Source organism: Ictidomys tridecemlineatus, chromosome 3 (assembly GCF_052094955.1).
Source record: "Ictidomys tridecemlineatus isolate mIctTri1 chromosome 3, mIctTri1.hap1, whole genome shotgun sequence".
Lineage (NCBI taxonomy): Eukaryota > Metazoa > Chordata > Mammalia > Rodentia > Sciuridae > Ictidomys > Ictidomys tridecemlineatus.
The window spans coordinates 14,544,435-14,569,311 of NC_135479.1; the positions used below are offsets into that span (position 1 = coordinate 14,544,435).

At 42.9% G+C, this 24,877-nt stretch overlaps 1 protein-coding gene, 1 long non-coding RNA gene and 2 other non-coding genes across 5 annotated transcripts in view; 1 reads left to right on the forward strand and 3 right to left on the reverse strand.

Annotated features, from left to right (window-relative positions):
- The window catches only part of Tex2 (testis expressed 2), a 111,234-nt gene extending 88,674 nt beyond the window's left edge, over positions 1 to 22,560 (forward strand). Inside the window, exons 8-12 of one of the 2 annotated variants that reach the window (XM_078041878.1) lie at positions 8,007 to 8,139; positions 14,213 to 14,338; positions 16,144 to 16,353; positions 18,552 to 18,672; positions 21,108 to 22,560. In XM_078041878.1, coding sequence (XP_077898004.1) covers positions 8,007 to 8,139; positions 14,213 to 14,338; positions 16,144 to 16,353; positions 18,552 to 18,672; positions 21,108 to 21,230 — 713 coding nt within the window. In that variant the 3' untranslated portion in view covers positions 21,231 to 22,560. The remainder of the gene's footprint in view (positions 1 to 8,006; positions 8,140 to 14,212; positions 14,339 to 16,143; positions 16,354 to 18,551; positions 18,673 to 21,107) is intronic. The other variant, XM_078041879.1, reaches the window with a different exon arrangement.
- LOC110598437 (uncharacterized) lies at positions 16,347 to 24,324 on the reverse strand. Its single transcript, XR_002484273.3, has 3 exons — positions 24,241 to 24,324; positions 23,650 to 24,030; positions 16,347 to 16,887 (listed from the first exon to the last, which is right to left on the reverse strand). It is a non-coding gene; the product is annotated as an uncharacterized LOC110598437 (long non-coding RNA).
- LOC120884669 (small nucleolar RNA SNORA76) lies at positions 23,764 to 23,895 on the reverse strand. The gene has a single exon (XR_005727090.1). It is a non-coding gene; the product is annotated as a small nucleolar RNA SNORA76 (small nucleolar RNA).
- On the reverse strand, positions 24,104 to 24,173 carry LOC120884637 (small nucleolar RNA SNORD104). Its single transcript, XR_005727059.1, has one exon. It is a non-coding gene; the product is annotated as a small nucleolar RNA SNORD104 (small nucleolar RNA).
- Positions 24,325 to 24,877: the final 553 nt, after the last annotated feature.

Here is a 24,877-nt window from a genome sequence, read left to right on the forward strand (position 1 = left end):
GTCTCTGTATGGCTGTGTCAGATGGTTCTTGAATTGTATATAAGGAAATCATTTTTCTGCTGTGGTGTACATTTGATGTAAATATGAAGAGATCTTTCTGTCACTATAGGTAGCAGCCCTGCATATCTCTCTAGCAATACTTCAACTGAAAGAGAGCCCATATTTCCATGTTTTTAGCATCACATTGATTTCAGAGAAAGATCAGAGTGTTTGCAAACCCAGAAGTCCACCTGTATGTTGAGATTGCCTGTAACCCCTCTGTATGTCTATACCTTGATGAATCTTTGTGCTTCTGAGTTTGGTCATTTCTGGTTCGATAAAAGTAAAATTTGAGGAGATTTGGATTCTTTGCAAATTATTTGGCTATAGTTTTCTTAATCCCATGCACAATTTTAAAATTGCTTTTGATGGGTTGGTTACATAGCTGGAATCTTTGCCTCTTCAGTGTGTAGGAGCTACCTTCCTTTCCTCTGACTCAGGTGCCATTTGCTCTTTGCCTCTTTAGGAACTGACTGGTAACAAACTGGGAAATGATTAGCTTACACAAACCTCCTGAGAGTCATGCTTTAAAAAAGTAAATAATACATGTGCTCTGTTTTCTGATGCCTTAGCAATCTCTTATCTCAGCACTGTCCTTTGCTGAATTAATAGAAATTTCCAAGGAGAGGGGTGCAGGGCCGCAGGGGGCTTTGCAGCATCTAAGAAGTATCTCTGTGGCTTTGAACTCTGCATCCTCATGGGGCAGCTGTGGTCAGCCTTTGAGGATAATTCCAGTGAATCTTGAGCTTCTTTCCTGTTCCTCAGGAGCAAGAGCCAGGGTAAGACATTTCACTGTGCAGATCAAGGCATTGCTGGTTTTTAATCCAGGTGAGGTTTATTTAACTCCTTTCAGGGCAAGTTTTAGAGATCTGCCTCCTTGTATAACAAGAGAGAAAATGTGACCAGAGAAAGGAACAAAAAAGTCATAAAGCTCATAGGGTTAAGTTTGATCAAATTAGGTTTTTCCACATCTGCAAAGGATACATGTATCATGGTAAAAGATTAATGAGCATGAAAGAAGTACAGCCACACACAACTTAACGGTGGGGATACATTCAAGAACATTAGTTGATTTCCAGGTTGTGCGGACACCATAGAGTGCTTACATAAGCTAAGAAACTGTGACATCACTAGGTGACAATCTTATGGGATTCATCAGTGACCAGAGGTCATTATGTGGGCATCACTGTGTCATGTGTTGGATTCCGTTGCTCTAGGTGGGAACCTTTCCTTTTAGGGATTAAAATCTGGGATGATTTGCCAGAACTGACCCTGAAAAACAGAGCTCATCCTTCCAGGGAAATGTAATCCAGGCAAAGGAGGCTTCAATAGCTCCAAGGAGAGGCATCTCCAGTAGAATCTGCTCCTGCCCTTTTGAAAAATATTTTCCTGACTTGTGCTTGCTTGTTGGCAGCACATGGCTTGGAAGGGATATTTAGGCCAGAGCCAGGAGGATTTTTCTGTCCTAGGGGATGCACTTCTTAGGCAACACACAGTGTGGCTCCCAGTGCCAACTCTGGGGTGAGACTGCTCGGTTCACAGCTCCATTTCTTAGGCAGGTTTCTGAACCTCTTCACTTCCTCAGTGCTCAAATGGGAACCCTCATAGCACCCAGCTCACAGCTTGTCTTGAGAGTTATGTGAGTTAACTCGTGAAAGGCACTTCCATGAAAGGCACTTGCACCTGATGCCAGGCAGTGCTTTATAAGCATTAGCTATTGTTATTTTCCTGTTTTTATTGCTGCCTTCCATGCTTTGCTGTTGGAGAGTTCAGGATGTATGTTACTGTGATATCCAGTTGACCCTACAGCTCCAAGCCATCAGGTCCTGCTACATAAACAAAAATAAAAATGCCATTCTCAGCTTTTGTGGCCCTGCCTCTAAAAGGAGCAGTCTTTACTTCCTCTGAATGATGTGCTGCCCAGTTTGAGTTCCAGGACACACCACCAGTGTAGGCAGTGAATAAGATAAATGACCCTCCTTCCCAGGGCATCCTTTCTTCCCATCAATGGCAAGTGACTGGAAGATGAGCAAGATCTGTCCTTGGAAACTGGCACTGCCCTCCTGCTTCACCTCTGTTCCACATGTACCCTGAAACTAAGCCCTCTATCTGTGGGCTGCTTTTGGGTCTCCTTTCTCCTCTTAGGCCACACAGCAAAGCCAAGGAGCCTGTGTTACCCCTCCCTCCTCAGACTGGGTTTCCCTGATCCTCTCATCCACATCCTGGCTGCTATTATAAGCGTTAGCTATTGTCTGGGGCCTCCCCTTTGGGGCCCACTAGACCATCTCTCAGCTAACTCTTTCCAATCATGTTATTAACTGTTAGAGCAGTGGTTCTCATTCATCCAGTAAATATTCATGAGGGAAATGAAATATCCAGAAAAGTAAAAAGGAAAATCCCATCATTCAGTGATAAGCCAGGGTTAGTTTTTTGTGTATATTTTTTTATGAATTCACTTATCAATAAAAAAGTTAATGTAGAATGTGTAGCTCTTTTTAAAAACTCTTGAAGAATGGGGAAGATGAATGATCTGAACTTGAAAGGTCAACCAGAGTCCCCCTGGCCAGCCCTGCCATGTTCCATACAGCCAGAGCCCAGAGGATGACTCACCAGGGGCCTTCAGCAACCTTGCCTCTGAGTGCTTCACAGCCTCCAGGCCCTGGCCAGAGGCTCTCAGGAGCCAGGCACTGTGAGTTTGAGCCCTGCTCCTACATTGTCACCATCTGGCAGCAAGACCACCCAGAAACTACTAACCATCCCTTAATTCGGTTTCCTTATCCTGCCATCCTGGTGGCACGCAGTCTGCCTCACTTGGTTGCAATGAAGATGAGATGGTGCATGGAAAGTGCTCAGAGAGTGCGCAATACGTAATAAGCCACTGGGGTCAGCTGCTACCACCGCCTCCAAGCTTTATTGTTAGTAAAGCTTCCTAAAGGGGTGTGTGGGGACCCTTTTCTGTCAGTCAGATTTCATCTTCTGGGCCTAAGACCAGCACCCACAGGTGTATCAACAAGTAGCAGAGCAGCACCCACAGGTGTATCAACAAGTCAGAATAAACAAACCATCGATGTGGACTGTGACCTCTCAGAGGTGGAGTTGATTCATGGACATTTACTTTACATATTTAAGGTTGCAGAGTGTCACTGAGTGTCCCCCAAAAACAGAGTGCTGGGGCTGGGAGTATACCTCAGTGGTAGAGCACTTGCCTAGTACGTGCAGGGTCCTGGGTTCAATGCCTAGTACTGCAAAACAAAAAAACCCAGAGTGATGGGTGTCCTTGTCTGTCTCCAGAGATGCCTCCTGTCCTGACTGTAGGCACCCTCCACCTACAGTCCTATTCTGGACCTTGCCTTGCTCAGGTCCTTTATCCAGTCCCAGAACTGAAGTTAATATAGCAGAAAATGTGCCAGAGTCATCATCCTACTACACCCCCTTCAAAAGCAGACACTAGGGAAGCAGCTTCGGATGGAGGCTGCCCTGAGCCTGAGAGCTAAGGCAGGGCCAGGTCGTAGAGCTCAGCTGGTGGGAGTGGCATTCACCTGACTAGATGATGTTAGAGAAAGGAAAAAAAGGATTGTATGGAAATGGGACAAAATACCCAATGGGGAACTTGGGTGGAATGGGGAAGAGAGGACTCTGATTTGGCTTTGTCAACCTTGAAGAGGTGGAGCTCCCTATCAAAGCAGTTATAGGAGAGAAAGATAAAAATGATGTCATAGAAGACAACCAAATTTGGACTGGGGGTGTGGCTCAGTGGTAGAGCACTCACCTAGCTGGGTGAGGCACTAGGTTCTGATGCTCGGCACTACATATAAATAAATTTAAAAAAATAAAGGTCCATTGACAACTAAAAAATATTTTTTAAAAAAAGACAACCAAGTTTAAGGGATTGCTAAGTTTTCTGAGTTCTGTTAGAACAGAATAATCATGTACATTCTAAGAGCTTAGAAACTCCAGCATCTGGTAGTGATAATATATGATTTGATATTCTATTTTAAGGAGTTTTGTTCCCAGCAGCAGGTGTCCCATTAAGCCTGTCCAAGAGAGAACAGTCAAGGCCTTCAGTAGCAGTAAGACAGGGAGCTGCTACTTCACAGGAAGCTGCTACTTCACAAGAAGACTGAGTAAAGCTTGTCATTCACTGTCAGTTGTGTAAGACTACCACATTTACATGGCCATGGTAGGAGAGTTACTGAGGCCATGGGATTTGTTCACTAGAAATCCCCAGAGAGAGCAGAAGAATGTCTGTTCAGGTTGTGGCTCTTCTTGTCTCTGGGGATATGCAACCAGGCATGCTTATTGTCTCTTGGGAACTGTGATCTGAGCTGCACCAGGTGGCCAACCCCATCTTTATTCTTTTTTTTTTTTTTAATATTTATTTTTTTAGTTGTAGTTGGACACAATATCTTTATTTTATTTTTATGTGGTACTGAGGATCAAACCCAGGTCCTTGCACATGCTAGGTGAGCATTCTACCGCTGAGCCACAATCCCAGCCCTCCTATCTTTATTCTTGAATTAAGTATGTATTTCCTAAGGGCAGGGTCCACCCTTGTATTTTTAGCTTTAAAGTCCTGCAATAAGAACTTGGTAAGCACTTTGGCTGGAATAAGCTATTGTTTTCTGCTGCAGTCCCTCTGGTGGTGGTGACTGCTCCTACCCCCATGAAGCTAGAGAGTGGAACAACCTGGCAGATCCTCACAGGAAGACTGACTAAAGCTTGTCATTCACTGTCAGTTGTGTATCATATGTTGCCAAACAAAGTGCCAACTTTATAGGGGCTCACTGATAATTGGGACTCACCATCTCCTGAGGGCCTCTCATGAGCACCCTTTAGCCCCCTTTCCTGAGGATCTTTTAGGGCCAACTCTAACTTCTGCTTCAAGCATCAAAATTTGTCCTGTTCTTCAACTTTGGCTTTTGTCCTGAGCACTCCCCAGAGCAGGTGATTAGAGAAAGCAGCATTTTAAATGGAACACCTCACTGCAGAGTCTTAACATCTGTCAAGAGCACAAATGAGAAAGACCTGTAACTGCATTCATCCAGAGTAGCTGCATCAAGTTAAGAATGTCTCTTGGAGCAGTGTATGTCCCCATCTTCACACTGTGGCTACATTTATACGTCCCCCAGGGGAGACAGCCTTCCTGGTAACCTCATTTCTTCTTTCAGTCTTGCAAGGCTCAGGCTTCCTGGCCAGTTGGTCTGGACTCATGTTGAGAAAGTCTTAAGTGCTTCTCGGTCCTCCAGGCACTTGTAGCCTGCTCAGACATTGTCATGGAAGGAAGTTCTTCTTTGCCCTCTAATGCTAACATAGTTTCCTTATCCTCATTTCATTGTAGGCACATCATATTAACTTGTTGAAATATTTATTTGCTGTTCACATCTACTTTTAAATATTCTCAATTCATTCTTGACTATTTTCACTGGGTGCCAGGTGAAGGCCTCCTGAGACGTATCCAGCACTATAAAAACCCAATCCCTCTCTTTCACAGGATTGGTCAGATGTCCAGGCCGTGTCCTGCAATGTCAGATTTCTGGTTGCCCAGTGCAACCTCTTTCCTGGGAGCAGCAATAGGCGAGGCCAGAGCAAGCAGTAAGAGTGGGCTAGCTATAGTAGAGAAAGGGAAACCAGGAGGTGCCAGGAGCTGCTGTCCACAGCCCTCCCCTGAAGAGGCAATGTGGTCTCCCTCTGTGGTTGAGGAAACTGATGCATAGAGGTCATGAAACCCAAGCCCTAGTTCATGTGGCTGGGCTCCATGGTGTTCCCTGGGCCATACCTGCTTCAGCTCTTGGCAGTGGGGCTGGATCACACCCCAGGGGACCCAGCTCATATTCCAGTGCCTGGGGCCTGAGCCAGCAATTTATTGAGCCTGTGTGCATATCCCTCATGTTAAGCACAGACAAACAAAAGCCTTCCATTTTGGAAAATTTTTTTTTAAACTCTGGTGACTTTAATGTGAGAACTTTCGAAGGCAATTCATGCTGTTAGTATTTATCAGAAGCCTGACTAGGATTTCTAAAAGTGGTTATGTTTGAATATAACAGGTAGTTTGAATCTGTTAATTCTCAAGTTTAAAATAGAGATATTACACAATAATGAATGTCTTCATTTTTGATATTCTTTTTCTATTGAGTTTAAATTAACACTAGCCTTTTTTCCCTACTCCCCTTTCTATTGGAAGTGACTACTGAGTGAGTATCTTTATTGAAGCAGATGTGCCCTTTATTTCCAGTAACAGTATTTTGAAGAGCAATCTAGTTAATGTTCTTTAGCTGCTTAATGTAAGCAAGAGGGCAGTTTTGTGAGTGTTGCTATAGTCACAGTTGATCTGCATGTCACTTAATTAAACCAAGTCATTCATGGAAAATAATCACCTTCAATTATGACAAAGAGAATTTGTTGAACACAAAATGGAAATTATTCTGCCTTTAGTGAGGAATTACACCATTAGTGCTTCTTGGGTTAAGTAGTGCTTTTGTCTGAGGGGTGGCTATGTAGGGGAGGGGTCATTTACTGTAATTGCTTGAAAATGCTGCTGTGTGTGAACAGTGGTTTTAGATTAATTTCCTGCTTCCTTTTAGATGGTGTCATTTGTTTTATGGGAATCTGTAAATGTTTATTAACATTTAAACACCCACTTGAAAGATTGCATTTTGATTGGAAGTTCATGAGGTACCATGGAGCAACTGATTCTGAAAAATCAGAGCATGCCCCACCTTACCTGCCTACATTTCAGACACTAGTCAGTGGCCATTCCAGTGGAATCCACAGCTAAAAGCCTCTTAGATTTGGGTTTATGGTGATAGCATCTTTAAATAGATCTTTAAACTCAGAAACAAAGTGGTTACCCAACTTTACCTGGATAATTGTGAGAATTGAAAGGTAATCCTTATGTTTCCATTATGAGGCAATTTCCAGAAAGAGGTTCAAAAAGTTTTTGTCACAAACTGTAGTGAATTGAGCTCCATTTTTGTGTACAATGAGTCAAAATGTACAACTAATTAGAACAAATTAAAAAGAAAGATGAGGAGGGCTGGGGTTGTGGCTCAGTGGTAGGTTGCTTGTCCAGCACGTGCGAGGCCCTGGGTTCGATCCTCAGCACCACATAAAAATAAATAAACAAAATAGGGGCTGAGGATATGGCTCAGTTGGTAGAGTGCTTGCCTCATGTGCACAAGGCCCTGGGTTCAATCCCCAGTACCAAAAAAATAAAAAATTAAAAAAATAAAGGGGGGCTGGGGATATGGCTCAAGTGGTAGCGCGCTCACCTAGCATGTGTGTGGCCTGGGTTCGATCCTCAGCACCACATACAAACAAAGATGTTATGTCCACCAAAAACTAAAAAATAAAATATTAAAAGTTCTCTCTCTCTCTCTCTCTCTCTCAAAAAAAAATAATAAAAAATAAAATAAAAAAGGTATAGTATCCAACTACTTCTAAAAGAAAATAAATAAATATTTTAAAAAAGAAAGATGAGGGAAAAGTTTTTGTTCCCACACTTTGTACCCAATTAAATCTGACCCGTTTTTCTGCACTCCAACCCTAGGAACTTTAGGAAAGACAGTGTTCTCTTCTGGGTCTCTTAGAGACAGCCTGGCTCATGGGGAAGTCTCTGCCCCTCCCTTCTGCCTTATAACCAGCAGCCCATCAGCAACCCATCTGACTCTGCCTGCATCAAGCCATTTCCTCCTGTGAGGAGAAGCCAGAGGATGGGGTCCTTCCAGTGCTGATGTGTGCGCTGAGTTCACTTGACCATCGTGATGGGGGCAGTGCTGGCTGCTTGCCAAGCGCGCAGACCATTTCCTTCTTTTCTCCCACGCATTGATCGTAGAGTGCTCTCACAGCCCTCTTCTTGCTAGTGTGATGCTGACTTGGATACTTGAAAATATAAGTTTTTATACTGTCATTTATAGTCATGTTTTTGAGGGGAGGGAATAAAACCTCCTGTTTTTTCACTATTTCTCCAGGACTCTGGATTGACTTGGAAATGTCCTACAATGGGTCCTTTCTGATGACTCTCGAGACCAAAATGAATTTGACCAAACTAGGTAAAGAGCCTCTTGTTGAAGCCCTGAAGGTTGGAGAAATTGGCAAAGAAGGGTAAGGGGCTATATATGAACTTACTAACCCAACCCTGGGGGACCAGCCTCTTCCTGCAGCCTCTGTGAAGCAGGTTTGAGGTGTGGGAGCCTCTGGATGGCAAGCACACTTCAGTGTAAGTGGGCCATAGAGCAATTTGGGGACAATTTCCAAGCTTTTCCCAGGGACTATGAATTCTCATCTCTTGCTTAGCCATGACAGTGTCTTCTGCCTCAACACTGTGAGGGTCACAGTCACGGGGCTGGGTAATAGTCTTGATTACCCCAGAAAGCACCACTGACAAGCAGGGTAGACTCGTTAGAGTGACAAAGCACTCTGCAAATCAAATTATCTCTTCAAAAGCTCTTTCAGTTCTCAGCCATAGACAGTGCTGTGTGGAGTAGGCTAAGGTCCCTTGGGGAGATATTGCTTTAATCACCAAGTCAGAATTATTTATAGAAATGGTTGATTTTTTTTTTTAAGCCGAGAGGGTACTCTGCAAATGTTCTGAGAAACATTTTACTAAAATAATACAGTATGAATTTGCTTAGTAAATTCTTCTCTTTGTAAACAGTGTATCTGTGTCCAGAGGTGTCTGATTTAAAAATATTTCAAATTTGTGAGATACTTAAGGGAACCTAATATTTTTAAATTTTTGCTTTAATGCGTACAGGAAATAAGCTAGAACTTTTATCATTCCCACACACCTTGAAAGTGGCTGCTCTGATTACATGTTTAAGTGATATCATTGTTTTTATCAAATTAAAAATGTATTTCTTGTTCTGTATTTCCTTTATGTGGACTAAACAGTACAATGACAGGGAAATAACATAAGGGGCCACCTTCACAGAAGCTAAATGCAAGACCCGGGCTGTAGGATTTTTGCTTAGCTACAATACTGACCTACTGTTCTCATTCATGCTTCATGTGATAATGGCAGACTGGGGGAGCTGGGTTATACCTGCAAGATTATTCTTTTGCTTTGATTATCCTGATTTATGTAAGTTACTTAATAAAATATTCCTGTTTTAATAATTGGAGAATTTCACCTTCTGTATGCAATCTAACTTATATCTACTATTTTCCTTTCATTTTCTGCTATTTGTTAAAATGTATTTGGATTCGGCAATCTGTGGATTTGTATTTTCTGGTGAGTGGTACTTATCAACTCTCCCTGTGGCATTCATACCCTGTAAGTGCTGAGTCTTGTTTGGTCCCATGTGAAAGCATGAAGAGGCCTGTCTTTTCATTGTGTTCCTAGATGTGAAGGCGTAGTCCAGGTCCTATAAGGACTGGGGTTGGGAATAGAGGCAAAGCTTTGCTAACAGGTAAAATCTCACAGACTTCCCCAGTTAGAATTGCTGGGGTCCTGAGCTAGCCCTCACCACTTCTTTTCCATTGCCCCACGCCTGTCCCCATGCACAGCTTAGCACCATCCGTCCAGCCTTGTGACGGCAGAGTTGCAGAAATAGTCTTGAAAATGAGGTCTCCAGGGCTGGGGTGTAGCTCATTGTAGCTCATTGGTAGAGCATTTACCTATCAAGCATGAGGCCCTGGGTTCCATCCCCAGCACCACCCCCAAAAAATGGAGGAGTGGAAGAAAAGAGGTCTACTAAATGGTAGCAGTGACACAAGTTTCAGTTAGAAGGATTTATGCAGGGAGCCCTTTCTGAAAACAGCTCTGTGCCGGCACAGAGGTTCAAATTCTCCACTGGAAAGGGGTTCTTGGGCATCAGGTTGCCAATAAGGCCAGGTCCCTGGTCCTGGTCACTTAGGCATTCCACATTCACTGCCATTTATGTGGCTCACAAACTGTGACTGATCAGAGGGTGCACATATTCCTAAGCAAGCCATGGTCTCCAGACTGAGTGAGAAAACCCTTGGCTTTAAGAATGTGGTGGTATCAAATTTAATTTTTAATATACTTCTAAAGTACCATTTTTTCCTAGAAGAGTTTGGCATAAAATGTTTTGCTTCTTCCCGTGAGGATGTTAAATTATATATTGATGTGTAATTGCCTGCCATTTATTCTTAAAAGCAAAACTGGGTGTGGTAGCACACATATTGCAAATTTGAGGTGAGCTTCAGCAACTTAGTGAGACTGTCTCAAAGCAAAAAATAAAAAGAACTGGGAATATACCTCAGTGGTAAAGTGCCCTAGGCTTAAGCCCCAATATTCTCTTCCCCTCAAAAAAAGCAAAGTATACAATCTAAAAGCACTTCATCTGGGAAGGAAAAGACCTAGGAAAATGGACCCTTAATCATTTTTTTTGCAAAAAAGAACCCCTTGGGGATCCTGAGCACTCTGGAGTTTTCTTTCAGAAGATGCCTCCACAGGCATCATTTGACTCAAAGTTTCTGGGAGCCTCTAAAAACCCATCTGTGGTTAAGAACCTAATCCCAGAAGTGATTCTAGAATCCACTTCTTCAGTTCTTCAGTCATGAGCAGCTGGGATCACGTTGAGGCTAAGTGGCAGAGGAGAGACAGAAGGCAGCACACGTAGTAGCTTTTATGAGGCATGTGATCTTTGCTACTGACACTCTTCCTTAATATTAAACCTCCAAAGAGCAGACTGTGGGATGGGCCAGTAGTGGCCCTCTCCCCCAGGCCTCCCTTCAGCCTGTGATCACCTGTCCAGGGCCACACTCAACACAGGGGTTTGTTCCCAGTGTCTGGCTCTGGCAGGGCCTAAGCTTTATCTTGCTTTTTTCAGTGCCCATTCAAGTGTGCAAATGATTATACTTTGGGGAGTCTCTGAGGAGATGCTACTCCACCTGGAAGAAGTCTCTTCCTGGCAGGAAGTCTGTTACCTGTGGCATCTTAGGGCAAGATGGAGAAATTTAAATCTGTGTTATTTTGTTCCAGTGAAGTCCCTTCCCTTTGAAATGTGTGCCCACTGTGTATTCATAGACATTTTTCTTCTAGGTTTTGCCTTTCCTAGATAGCTTTTTTGTCACACATTATAGTTAACATCAGTAAGTATTGGAAATGGAATTCAAGAGCTGGGAGTATATAGTTCACTGATAGAGCATTTGCCTAACACATTAAGGCCCTGGGTTTGCTCCCCAATCCTGCAAAAAACAAATGAACAAATAAAAAAGGAATTCAGGTAGTGAGCTGAGCAGATTAAACCTTAGGAAAGGACCTAAAGAGGACCCATATGGATCAAAGGAAAGCATTTTGCATGTACGGTATTGGCCTGTTCCTTCCTCACTACTACAGCTTGGGCCTGTGTGCAGGTTCTCATAGGGCATCCCCCTCTGACCTCCATATTGGGCTACTGGTCTATTTCACCATCCCTCGACCCCCAGACCCCTGACCTTCTGGGAGCCAAGAACTCGCAGTTTCCATTGTGACTTGGTCTTGTTGATGACTGTGTACTCATGTGTGTCTGCAGCAGAGGCATGGGACTGATTTCCTTTAAGTTAAAGAAAATTAATACATTTTTTATAAATGTGGTCTCTTATAGGGCTGTAGAATCTAATTACAGTCTCTTCACTTAGAGCATTTCTTAAGCTGCATTTTAGAATTGCCTCAGGAATCTGACATTCTTTTAACCATCCTGAGGGATAGCAAGTCATCTTGCTTTGTAGATGGTATAGACATAACTAGTCTTTGTCAGAGGTCATGGTGATTATGAGACCAAGAAAAAAAATTTTTTTTTTCATTCAAGGCAAAGCATTGGTGATAAAAACGATCATTTTTTCTTGTGCCTGACCCCAAACACATTCCAAAAAGATGTGCAGCAGAGGCCACATGACTGGAACAAGCCTGTTCAGGTGGCTCTCTGAGAGGGCAGCACACTCATATGGAATTCTGATGTGTGTTTAAAGCCGTTAGGCCCATTACCTTCAAACACATCTTCTATGAGGATGTGCAGTGTGTCTTTCTCTGAAGTTCTTGCTGGCATCATGAGGTCAAGATCATAAAATGCATGTTCAGTTATAAACAAATATCAGCCAAACATTGAGCCACACATGTGGCTCAGTACTTATTGGAAGTATTGGTATTGCATAATACAGCTCCCAGTGCAGACTTTAAAGGTACCACTTGGTCAAAATCAGAATTTCACATCTTCTGATCTGCTTTAACTGATATAGCATTATCTAAATTCCTCACTTCAGACCACAAAATTTGTCTTATTCTCTGTACTACAGAGGATTAGTTAGGGAACCTGAGAGCTCACTGCAGGCTTAGCCTTTGGCATCTTTTGCCCAGGGTCTGGAGCTGCCAAATGACACACACAGATGGGAACACAAGTGAGTGGCTCAGCAGATCTCCCTCTGATCTTAGGTCCTGCAGGCAGCCCTTTGTGCTGTGTGGATGGGGAGCAGACCCTGTCCTGTCAAAACAGAGCAAGGCCTGAGAGCCAAAGAGCACAGCCACCTGTCTTCTGATGGAGAGGTAGGGTAGCTGTGTGTGGGTTGGCAGTTTATATCTCTGACTGACCTCATCTCAAGACACAGGGGTTATGCTCTCTTGTGAATGTTTTGTGCTATACGTTGGATACGAAAGATCTCCGTGAGGGCTGCTAACCACAGAATTCTCTGAAATGGCTCTGTGAACAACCAGTGCCCAGAAACCCTTCCTGAACTAGCCAGGCTTGTGATGGAAGGAGGGAGAAGGGCAATCAGGTGCTCCTGGAGGATGGGATGAGGGGCCTTTGTTCTGTAGACAGAGCTCCCCTTTACTGTGGAAGTCCAGCTTGCTGGCTCTAGGGCTGGCTCTAACATTTCAGAGCTGAGGTTGAGCAAGATCCTCATGTCCTTCCAGAGAGGACATTCTTGGGATCCTCTTACAGCCGGGCTCCTGTTTCAGATGTGGCGACTTCAGTCCTGCCCTCCTGTACATGATGCTGGGGTACTGCTGGCCCTTCATGACCACAACAGCATGTGCACTCTACCCATGTCCTCAATGATCCGGAGATGACTGCCCTGGTGGGCTTCTGGTGGCCCAAGAACGGTGTCAGAGGAAAACCAAAGACCTGCAGCTGCAGGAAGACAGGGCCTATCTCTACTGTAAAATTACCCTATCTCGATACTTTTGTCCTTATCAACAATTTAAGGCCCAACCTCTGCTTAGTGAACATTTGGTTGCCTAATTCTGTTCAGAAGAACTCTCTCCCTCATCCATTTTATCTTGATTTAGTCCCTGAGCCTCAGAGACAGGTCCCTGTCAGTACTGTTTGTGGCAAAGCCACAGTCCAGGAAGGGAGAGCTGCCTTGGTGGAGCTGAAGGTCAGCTAAGAAGCCCCCAGTGTCCCTCAGCAGGGAGCCTTGGTCTCTCACCTCTGCTGCTGATCCAGTAAGCTGATGCCTCTGGAAACTGGAGTTTCCAACCCAGAGAAATTAATGAGGGTTGTTGTTCTCTGGTGAGGCTTTCTGTTATTTTAGTAAAAGGAATGATCTTTAAACTTGTACTTCTCCATGAAAGCCCCTGGGTTCTCATGTCACTTGCTTCCTCAAGTCCCTTGAGACTTACACCTTGTGGTTGTTGACTTTTTCTGTGACCCTCAAGAGATGGGGCAGGTGGTGGGGGGGAGTAAGATAGATATGTAGTTTCACTAGGAAGGAGTCTTGGGTCAAAACTAATTTGGGAGGTAATGAAAACAGGAAGCACTACAATTATTGACTCAGCCAGAGGCAAGGGACTTGCCCGCATGTCCTCATCATCAGTGAGAGGTGGTCCTGTTACCAGCATTAGCTGTCACCTCACTCCTACAACCATCCATACTTTCCATTTACCCTCCCACTTGGCTCCTGCTGCATCACTGACAAAATCACCACCTGCCCTGACGCATGCTCAAAAGCAAACTCTTCTGGGCCCAAGTCCTCTTCAATCCTGTTAGGGGACTTGGTGCTGGAGTCTCCTGGGGAAGCAGGTCAATCCTTGTACTCTTGGATTAGGCCTCTTTCTTGGTTGGTTGGAGACAATGACAGTGTGTAATAGAGGTGCCATCTTGATCCCCTGTGGTTGAGCCTGTGTGTGTGTGTGTGTGTGTGTGTGTGTGTGTGTGTCTGGGCATGCGCGGACATGCATACAAGTGCTCTGAGAGCAGTGGGCCAGCTGTACTGCTGACTGTCCCCTGTTCAGTTGCAGGCCCAGGGCTTACTGTCTAGCCGACAGTGATGAGGAATCCTCTAGTGCTGGCTCCTCTGATGAAGATGATGCACCAGATCCCAGTGGGGGAGACAAACAGCTCCTCCCAGGGGCTGAGGGGTAAGTGGATAAGGGCTTCTGGAGACTCTAGGGGTCAGGGTGGCAAGTTGAGAGTAAACCTTTTCCCCCTCTTTCCTCCATAATCTTTTCCTCCTTAACAGTGAGTTGAGTGATTTTTTTGCATTAATAGACAGTGTCAGTGGCTTGTTTAAATTCCAAGTCACAGAGAGAAAAGACTTGTATAGCTTTTCTTTCTTAAGAGGGTACTGATACCATGGCTCCCCACAGCAAGAGAAGGTGAACTGCATGCTCACTGTGCAGAGCCCTCCCTGTATCTTCAGAGGGGCCTACCCTGCACACCACCTCCCCCTGGTGCCCAGTGGAGAGAAGAGAACCTCCCTCTCCTGAAGCTGGACCCACTTGCTGCCCTGGAGCTACTAGTCCCTACAAAGCTGAAACCATTCAGATGATATCTTGGGTGTATTTTTTAAATATGAATGACTTAGCTGATCTTCTAGATTATGAACTTCATTTAGGGGCTCTCTTTGCCTGTTACTTGGATAGCAGAATTATCAGAGTGCTTAAACAGCCTCTATATAAGGATCTTTGAATTATTAAAAGGGAGCTGAAGAAACTTAAGATTACTGAGAAGTCAGATGATTCAGAAACTTTTGTATAAAAATATTGATTTAGCTGGGTGGGTGGCACACACTTGTAATCCCAAGCTACTTGGAATGCTGAAGCAGCAGGATGGCAAGTTCAAGATCTGCCTGAACAACTTAAAGAGACCCTGTCTCAAAATAAAGTTTGAAAAAGGGCTGATATAGCTCAGTGGTACAGTGCTTTGCTTGCATGAATGAGGCCTTGGGTTCAGTTCAATACCCAATACTGAAAGAAAAAAGAGGAAAAAGAAAATATCTACCTATTTACTTTTAAAATCCTAGAGAAGATGAGTAGAGAACCTTTGAGAAGCTGTTGCTAAAAAGTTTGTGTGCATTATTTTAAATGTAACTGATTGATCTTCTTAAGAATGATTGTTTGGGGCTGGGGGTGCAGTTCAGTGATAGAGGGCTTGGCCAGCTGCACAGGCCCTAGATTTGATGCCCAGCACCGCAAAAAAGAAAAAAAAAAAGGAAAGAAAGAAAAAGACTTTTCCCTTTACATATAGTATTCCTGATGCTCTGGAGCTGTGGAGGATTTTTAAAACAAATATCCCCTCTTTTCAGGGCGTTTTAGGTAGATATGGCCTGACACAGAAGCTTATTTTCTTGATCTTCTAGCTTGTCAGTTTGATGTAGCATTTTCCTTTAAGAAGTTTCAAGCCCTTTGAAAAGTATTTGCACCTTAGAGTTTATATGACACCTCCCAAAGACAAGCAGTGAGTCACTGTTTTGTATCCCTATTGGTGCAGCCTGGTTTGCCGTTTACTGTTTGGAGATGGTGGGATTTCACTTAAGAAGACATGAACTTGTATTCAGCAACTTGAACAGCAATAAGAGGCGGGGGTGGCTTTTCCAAATTGAGGACTTTGCCCAACTCTCTCCATTGTCAAGTCAGGTGCTTTTAATTCTCATCTGAGGGAGATTTGACTCCCATCATGGGGTCATTTGCCAATATTATAGAGATTTTTGATTGTCATGAGTGGGGAGTCTGCTGTTGCCATTGAAATAGGTGGGGCCAGGGACAACTAAAAATTCAACAGTACACAGGACGGACCCCCCTCAACCCAGAATTACCTAGTCCAGAAAATCAGGAGTGCCATGGTTGAGAAACTGCTGTCAAGTAAGGTGAACACAGAGCCATGAGGTTTTGTTTGTGAAAGAGCAAAGCCTATACTAACATCCTGTTTTGTTCCTTGTCTGAAGATATGTTGGAGGTCATCGAACGAGTAAGATTATGAGGTTTGTTGATAAAATCACCAAGTCAAAATATTTCCAAAAAGCAACAGAGACAGAGTTCATTAAAAAGAAGATTGAAGAAGTCTCCAATACCCCCTTGCTGCTAACTGTTGAAGTACAAGAATGTCGAGGAACCCTGGCGGTCAACATTCCACCACCCCCAACTGACCGAATATGGTACGGGGAGGGTCCTTAAAGACAGCAAGTGATTCCTTTTGTTGCATGACCATAAACATCCCACCCAGCCTGCTTAACTTTGGGATTAGGGCAAGTACCATGGACAGGAGCTTTTTCCCACTATTTTCATGGAACCCCAATATTCGTTGTAAATTTGATCGCACTTTCTTCTGTGAATGGTTAATTCACATTTAAGGATCCATCTTCACATGTCAGAAAAAGTTAAGGTGAATGCTTGAATTTTATGGGATGAGCTGTTTTTATTCTCAATCCTCCTCCACCCTAAAGATTACTCCTCTATCAGTGATAACAGCTGCCCTTCGTAGCAAACTGGTATTCTCTGTCCTGTATTCTCTGACTGTACCACTTGATTAATTCTCACAGCTTCTTGGTGGGGTGGGAATTACACATCCAAGTAAAGTCCAGGTGGTTAGAGAGAATCCTGAGTTAGATCTTGACATCCAGGAGGCTGGAGCACGTGTACTTGGTGCTTGTGGTAGGAGGTCTGTCCAAAAAGTTGGTTCTCATCTCCACCTGCAGGTTAGAATTACATGGGGACTTGCTAAAAATACAGATATGCCTGGCCCATACGTCAGGCTTTGGGGGAGTTGCAGTGATTAACCCAAGGTTGAGAATCATTGAAATAAATTTTTCATAAGTCCAGCATCTCTCTGTGAATCTCAGTTTTAAAATTGGCAATCTGTGCTGGGGTTGTGACTCAGAGGTAGAGCGCTCACCTAGCACATGCGAAGTGCTGGGTTCGAGCCTCAGCACCACATAAAAATAAATAAAATAAAAGTTTTTTTAAAAATTTGGCAATCTAAATCCTATACAGTAGGTATAGTATATACAGTAATTGCAGAAGGAACTGCATTGTATCATAAACTACACTCTTAGTAAAACTATAACTGTTATCCATCCCAGAGGGAAACCAGCATGCTGTGCATATCCATTGTATCCAGGAGGCTCTGTAGAAATAATCAGAGGAGGAATGATAACACTGGTGTTTCCCAGGATAACTTAACACCTTTTTAGATTTTATTTTCTGAAAGTCATATGGTGGTTAAGTAGAGAGAGATTGAAAAATGAGTATGATGAAAAGACAAAATAAAAGCCCATAATCTTATCATTTAGAAATATTTCTTTTTAAACAATGAGTTGGTAAAATATTTCTTCTCCTTACTGCCAGCCTTTTAGATTTAGCAATTATAAATGGCACTGCTCTGGGCTGGGGATGTGGCTCAAGCGGTAGCGTGCTCACCTGGCATGCGTGCGGCCTGGGTTCGATCCTCAGCACCACATACCAACAAAGATGTCAAGTCTGCTGAGAACTAAAAAATAAATATTAAAAATTCTCTCTCTCTCTCACTCTCTCTTTAAAAAAATAAAAATAAAAAAATAAATAAAATAAAATAAATGGCACTGCTCAGTAAGGGACAAAATAAAGGCATCTCAGCTAATGTTGCCCATCACTGCTCCAGTGCTGAACTCTCTGCTGTGGAACCGCAGAGATAAGTAAAGATAGGGAGAGCACTTAGAAATGTTTGTAGCAATTTGACATTGTATTTCTAAGTCACTGGTTCATGACAGATTAACATCCTTAGGTAGTATGATAGCACACAGTGTCTTGTCTACTTTGCTAACAGTTCTGAGTGCCAGTGTGCTTCCCAGGAGGCCATAAAATACACAGTGTGGAGTGTGAGGAGAAGAAGCAGGTTATAGAATGTCCTCTGTCTACGCATGCTTAGGAAGATGTGAGGAAAATTGACCCCACTCCTCTCAATGGTCCTTTCTTGGAGATGACATTCAAAGAAAGGCTATGTCTTTCAAGTTCCAGTTTACACCCTTATGTTTTAGCTTTTGTAATATACATTATCTTATTTTATGAAAATTTAACAAATTACTATTTGAGGGGAAAACAAAAACCACAAAAGAATTCCCAGATCATGGACTTATGCTTCCTGGCTTTCCCATTGCATCAAAACTGATCTAAATCCATCATAGCCCTGTCCAGAGGACACAGGCAACTCACAATTCACTCTTGCTGTGCTGAATTGGCTTTAGAAGGGATTCTCAGAATAAGAGAGCACTTCAAGTAGTAATAAAGTCCCATGTGAATGAGGAGTGCTTGCCATTAGTGCTTGTCTACTTCTTTTCTCTGCTTCTAAATGTGGTTATTACTTGTTTTCTTCAAAAAGGTATGGTTTCCGGAAGCCGCCCTATGTGGAGCTGAAAGCTAGGCCAAAACTTGGAGAGAGAGAAGTGACTTTAGTTCATGTGACAGACTGGATAGAGAAGAAACTAGAGCAAGAATTTCAGGTAAACCCACAGTGTTATCTGTGTTTCACTCCAAGTATGAAAGCTCTGGGTAGAATAGAGGTCCTGAACTCACTTCTTCTGGGTCAGGTATCCTCTTTTGAGAATCCAGTGAAAACCATGGACCTCTTGGACATGTCAACACGTGTCTATAATCCCAACAGCTCCGAAGGCTGAGGCAGGAGGATCACAATTCAAGGCCAGAGTCTGCAATCTAGCAAGGTCCTAAACAACTTTGCTCAAAAAAAAAAAAAAAAGGACTGGAGATAGGCTCAGTGGTTAAGTGCCCCCGAGTTCAATCCCTGGGACCAAAAAAGAGAAAATAAAATAAAACAAACTACTTAGTTTGGACCTTCATCCCAGAGATAACACATATGATTAAACATGAGCATAAAACAGTGCTTCATTTATAAGATAATTTTATGTGTGAATTTTTGCAGTGCACTGAATCCTCAGTAATACTCAATCCTCAATAATACTTTAAAGCACAGTTGTCCTTCAGGACTTTGTGGATTAGCAAAGGAGTTGTTTACTTTGTGATGAATTTCACCTTTTGAAAAAGACTACTTTCTTTTCATGATAGTATATTTTGTTACCATTTTTCCAAAAATTATTTTATTACTTAAAAGCAATTAATAACCATTTTCAAAAGTACAGTCTCAAGAGCTGGGGCTATAGCTCAGTGGTAGAGCTCTTGCCTAGCACATGTGAGGCATTGGGTTCGATCTTTAGCACCACATAAAAATAAACAAACAAAATAAAGGTATTGTGTCCATCTACTAAAAAAAAAAAGTACAGTTTCAAAAGCCCTGAGGCATATTCACAGAACATTACTAAATAGTCTTCAGAAGAGACCTAGATGTGGGTCAGAGAGCCAAATGATGACATCTTGTACCAGTAAGCCAGTTGGGACTCTCTGGACTTTGTCCCTCCCATGTAAAGTTTGGAATTGACCAGCTGGCAACACCTGGCTGCCTTCAGGGAAGTCGCTCCCTGCCCTGGTGTGGTATTCATACCTTGCTCATGTCCTAGGGACCAAGTACCCTGGGAGTCCAAGAGGAATCAGGCCCCCCTCCAGATATCTTCTACATCCTTGGAGTTTGCTCAGCCAGAGTGCGTTCTCCACGCCTGTTTTCTGTATTCTGCCATCAGATATAATGCAGTGTAGCTGAGGCCTTGGAATGAGCCATTCTCACCACATTTCAATCAGATGTTTTGTGGTGTAGTGAGTGGATCAACCCAGGGCTTCGTGCCTGCTAAGCAAGTGCTCTACCACTGAGCTGTACCTCCAGCTCCTTAATCAGTTATTTGAAGCATAGTTGTCTTTCAATTTTTTGTGAATTAGCAAACAACTTGTTTACTTTGGGATGAATTTTACATTCTGAAGAAGACCTACATCCTTTTCATGATGGGATATTTTAAGATTTTTTCAAAATCATATTATTATTTAAAAGTTAGAGGGCTGGGGCTGGGGCTCAGTGGCAGAGCGCTTGCCTAGTATGTGTGAGGCACCACATAAAAATAAATAAATAAAGGCATCGTGTTCATCTGTAACTAAAAAAAAAATTTTTTTAAGTTAGAGATTAAATATAACTGATAACCTATTTCTGAAAAAGCTTACTGTTATCACCAAGTGGGAAAGTTCTTTGAACCTAGTTTGGAGAAAGACTCTCATGCTGTTAATTTTTTCCTTTCTCTTGTATCCCTAGATCCTACACGGGAATTTGGGTGGGTGGGTCATCGCTTTTAGTAGGGGTTATGGACTCCAAGGAGCAAGAGAAGGGAAAAGAGGGCAGAGATTGGATGCTGGTGCACTCAATACAAGTTCAGAAATGGAAGGATAGCTGTTTTTCTCTACCATAGCACCTCACTTGGTTTTTTGTGTATGCTTTTGTAAGAGTAATTATGGAGGATTGAGTACATTGACAAAATTCACATATAAAATTATTTTATAAACAAGCAAAGCGCCATTATAATCAATCAGATTATCCTTTGGGCATTAACTGTAATAGGATTTCTTTTATAGATAGCTTTGTGTGTGGTTTGGGTTTGAAAAAAAAAGTTAGCTTACATTTTGTTGATAACATTTAAAATAAATAAAAATACATTCACTTGGAGTATGTGTTCTGGACATAATTTGGAAATATTGTCAGCAGTTAATCTAGTTCTCCTAAATTAATGTTGTTTAATGCTTGTTATTTTATCCAGTGTTTCTGCTTCAGAACTGACATACTGGGTTCTTCATGCACTGGTGTAATACCTTGGCTTTTTCTAAACTAAAGCATGGTGGAGGAATTGGTTTGGAATGTGTGGGTAAAGTTTTCTCACATATACATATATTTTTAACTTGTCTAAAGCCTAAGATTATCAGAACAAAAGAGGGGGACAGCCTAACAAAGCATTATTCCACATGGCTGTTCTTTAATATCTCCCTACAGAAAGTTTTTGTCATGCCAAACATGGATGATGTTTATATTCCTATAATGCATTCAGCCATGGACCCTCGCTCTACTTCCTGCCTCCTGAAAGACCCACCTGTGGAGGCTGCTGACCAGCTGTGATGGGTGAAGATGAGATGTTCCCAGTATTATGAGACCTAGCTCCAGGTGTGGGGTTCTTGGCTGCCATCTGTGCTGTGGTCCTGGCCTTTACTTGTGCCACAGCTATTGTCTCTTCAAGGACTGCTTATGCCCTCTGCCTGCTGGTGCCCATTCCACTGTGAGGTGTCATTCCCCGCATCCGGTAACAGGTGTCTGGATTGCCTGCTGCAAAGCTTTGATTTGGCAAAGGAGAGCAGAAGAAACATCATGATGGGTCCAGAAGTTAAGTGACTCACATCGTGGCTTTTTAAAAAGTCTACCAGTTTTTGTGGCAGCAAACAAGCACATTCAGAGCAAAGCTGTTCAACTGGAAGGCTTCCCCTTGCCTCCTCAACTTCTCCAAAGCTTTTCCTCAGGCAGCTGATGCACAATGGAACTTTTTCACTGGACACTTTGTACACAATTGCAGCCCTCCACACTCCCAGAATGTCAACATGGTATTGTGTGGAGTGGAATTTTGTGAGCCATTTCATTGTTGGTAAAGAGACAGGCATAGTAACTTTTTATTCCCCATGATTATTGTGCATTTTGGAAGCAAGTAGCCATAGAACACATACACTAATACTTTCAGCTGGGGTGGAGACAGTGAGATTTATGTGAACGTTAGGCAAAGCCATGAGATCAAACCATCCCAAGCCTTTACCAATGAGGTACAATCACCTTGCTTCTAATCCTGATTGTTTTCCTGAGACATGAGCTTATGTGACAAAGTCAAACAGTGCACATAATGACTGTATCTCCCTAGTATAGATGGGGTGGAGCCAGAAAGCCAGAGCCACGGTCTTTCATCTGGCATTTCCTGTGTGCTCCAGAAAGCTTCATTTAGGAATCTGAATGCTTTGTTAACTTAATTGGTCTGGGAGTTTTGTGGGCAGTTCCTTCCTCATGGCCAAACGGAGAACTGCTGTATAATTATTTTTAAGAGTCAAGACCAAACATTTGCTCAACATCAAACACTACGTCTCAAAATAGACATGTGACTTTTCTTTAATGTTGCCAACTTAATTTTGTGCATCTGTGTCATAATGTTTAGTTTACAAGTTTGGGGGCTAATTGTATAATTTGCTTTGAGAAGTAAACTTAATTCAATTTATTGTTTAAAGCTGCATCCAATGTCAATTACCTTGGATAACTTTTAAAACTTACATCTGTGGACAAAGCTAAGAGTGGTTTTGTAAACAGCACCTTGCCTGAACATGACTTTAAAGAAATTAATATATTGAAAAAATATATTTGAACCCTTGATTATTGCACCATTAAAACATTTGACTTAAATTATTTGACCATTCCACCCAGTGTACTGTTCTAATTTCTCATTGTGTAGGCTGATTTACCTGTCAGAGTCCGCATGTCTTTTTCACTGGTCTATTATAACTTTTGTGCAATAACTAAAGGCAAAGGACTAGATGCACTACTATGTAGAGATTACAGGACTGTACCCTATTGCACTTAAAAATAGTATGTGGGGATTTACAATAGCTTGCGTTGTTTCACAAAATAAACATCTCATGTCAATACTAGATAAGCATCTAAGTTATTTCTACTAAATCCTGTTTAGATAAGGACAGAATAAATAATGCTGGGCACTTGGGCTGCTGCCTGGCAATAGTAGCCTTCATTTACTGGATGGTCACTGTACTAGTCATTTTAAGTGTCAGAAGATAAAATTATATAAAAGGATCTAATTGGCTTTTCTTTATAATTGAGGAAGCCTTCGGTTGTACAAAATGATTTTGAGCTTCCTTCTGAAGAAACATAACAGTGGGTTTTTTTTTAAAGGTGGAACAATCTGACTACTTTTTGAAAAGTTAGGAGACTTCTTTTGGTAAACTGGACCGTTTTTGGGAAAAACTGGTCCAGACCTGCTTCCCTAAAGCATCAGTACAATTATGTGGCATCTTTGCGACCTTGTGTGGCTCAATCAATACAATGACCCCAATCGGAGTCCTCATTCTTCCTCACTTCACATTTTGAGAACCCAATCTCATTTGCCCTTCAACACTAGGCCAAGTGCAAGATCTCAACTGGAGAACTGTGAGGTTGCGTGGTCTTTTAGGTACAACGCATTTCAGTCACCCGAGTTGCTCAGGTTTCTTGGGATAATTAGCTTCCCCAAAATTTTAGGCCCACTGTCGTCAAGGCGCTTGCCTGCTTTTTTTATATCACAGCTACACCTTAGCCAGAAATTAAAACTCAGATCCAGGCCAAAGCCAGTTCCCATCAAATCCTATTGCTCAAGATCTACATCAGTCTCCCCTCTTGCCATTCCACAGCATGCAACTAAACCCGCACGTCTCACTAATCCCATACTGAGGGCGTGGGACTTAGTGGAGCAACAAAGGTATGCAATTTGGGAGAGGAAAATAACGGGTACACTCACACAAACTAGGCAGTGGGGCCTATAGCTATCTCCGTCATCCCCCAGGACACTGCAGCTGAATCCTCCCTCTAAACTGCCCACCTCCAGCAGCATCGACGCTGATCCTGGGCATGGCCATGTAGCTCGCGGTTAAAAGGGCCGCCAGCGAGAGGCAGGCGGCCCCAGTTATGCGCGAGCACGTCCTCTGGCGCTGCAGCCTGACCCCCGGCGCCACGCGCAGGCGCAGCAGGGGCTCAAAGGCAACGCGTCGCCAATGAGGCAGACACATACACACAGACACCAGCGCTGTTGTCAAATCATTTTATTGAGAAGGTTGGAGATTAAGGAGTGTGGAAGCGCTGAAATTAAGGATTAAATCCGACGTCCTCCGCAAGGACAGACCTGCAAAAGCAACAGCAGTGTGTCAGAGGGAGTGAACCCGCCCGCCCTTCCTCACCCACCGCCGCGACAGCCAGCTCAGACTACAGTTCGCATCACCAGCGTCAGCAGTCTAACACGTGCTTTATTTGGAATGTCATCACTGCTGGCTGAAAGCCTCCCACCCAAGTCCCGGGCCTGCTTTGCCACACAGCAGAAGAGAGCACACCTCACCTTGCTGCCGCCGAAAGGCTGAGAAGCGCCTGTGGCTTTTACTTAAAGGAGCACAACGGAAGTGGTGGGGTGGGCTTTACCGCTATTAACCAATAGAAAAAAAACACACCTCTGACCATGTGCATGTAAAGTTGTCTGATGATTGGCTGTGCTTGCTAGGTCCTCCAGAGTATAGAGTGGTCACACACCAACCATAGAGCTGGGCGTCTAAGCGAGAAGTGTGAGGGTTGTACAGTCCTGGAATTCTTCAAATTTTTTTCCATATCTTGATCGCTGGTTGCAATTAGCGATTCCTTTACTGCATGCAAAAGAAACCTTTACAGACAGGAGACTAAATTGTATGAGACCTTCTTTTCGAGGTCAGCCTAGACAATTTGGCAAGACCCTGTCTCAAAATTAAAAATAAAAATTATGTTTTTCTTAGAAATAATTTTTCCTTTTAATTAGGAAAATTTACCGGTTTTTTTTAATACATATTTTTAGTTGTTGATGGGCCTTTTTTTTTTTTATTCATTTGTTTATATGCAGTGCTTACAACCGAACCCAGTACCTCACACATGCTAGGCAAGCGCTCTGCCACTGACCACAACCCCAGCATAATTTACTTTTTTTTTTTTTTAAACTAATAAAAGCAGTC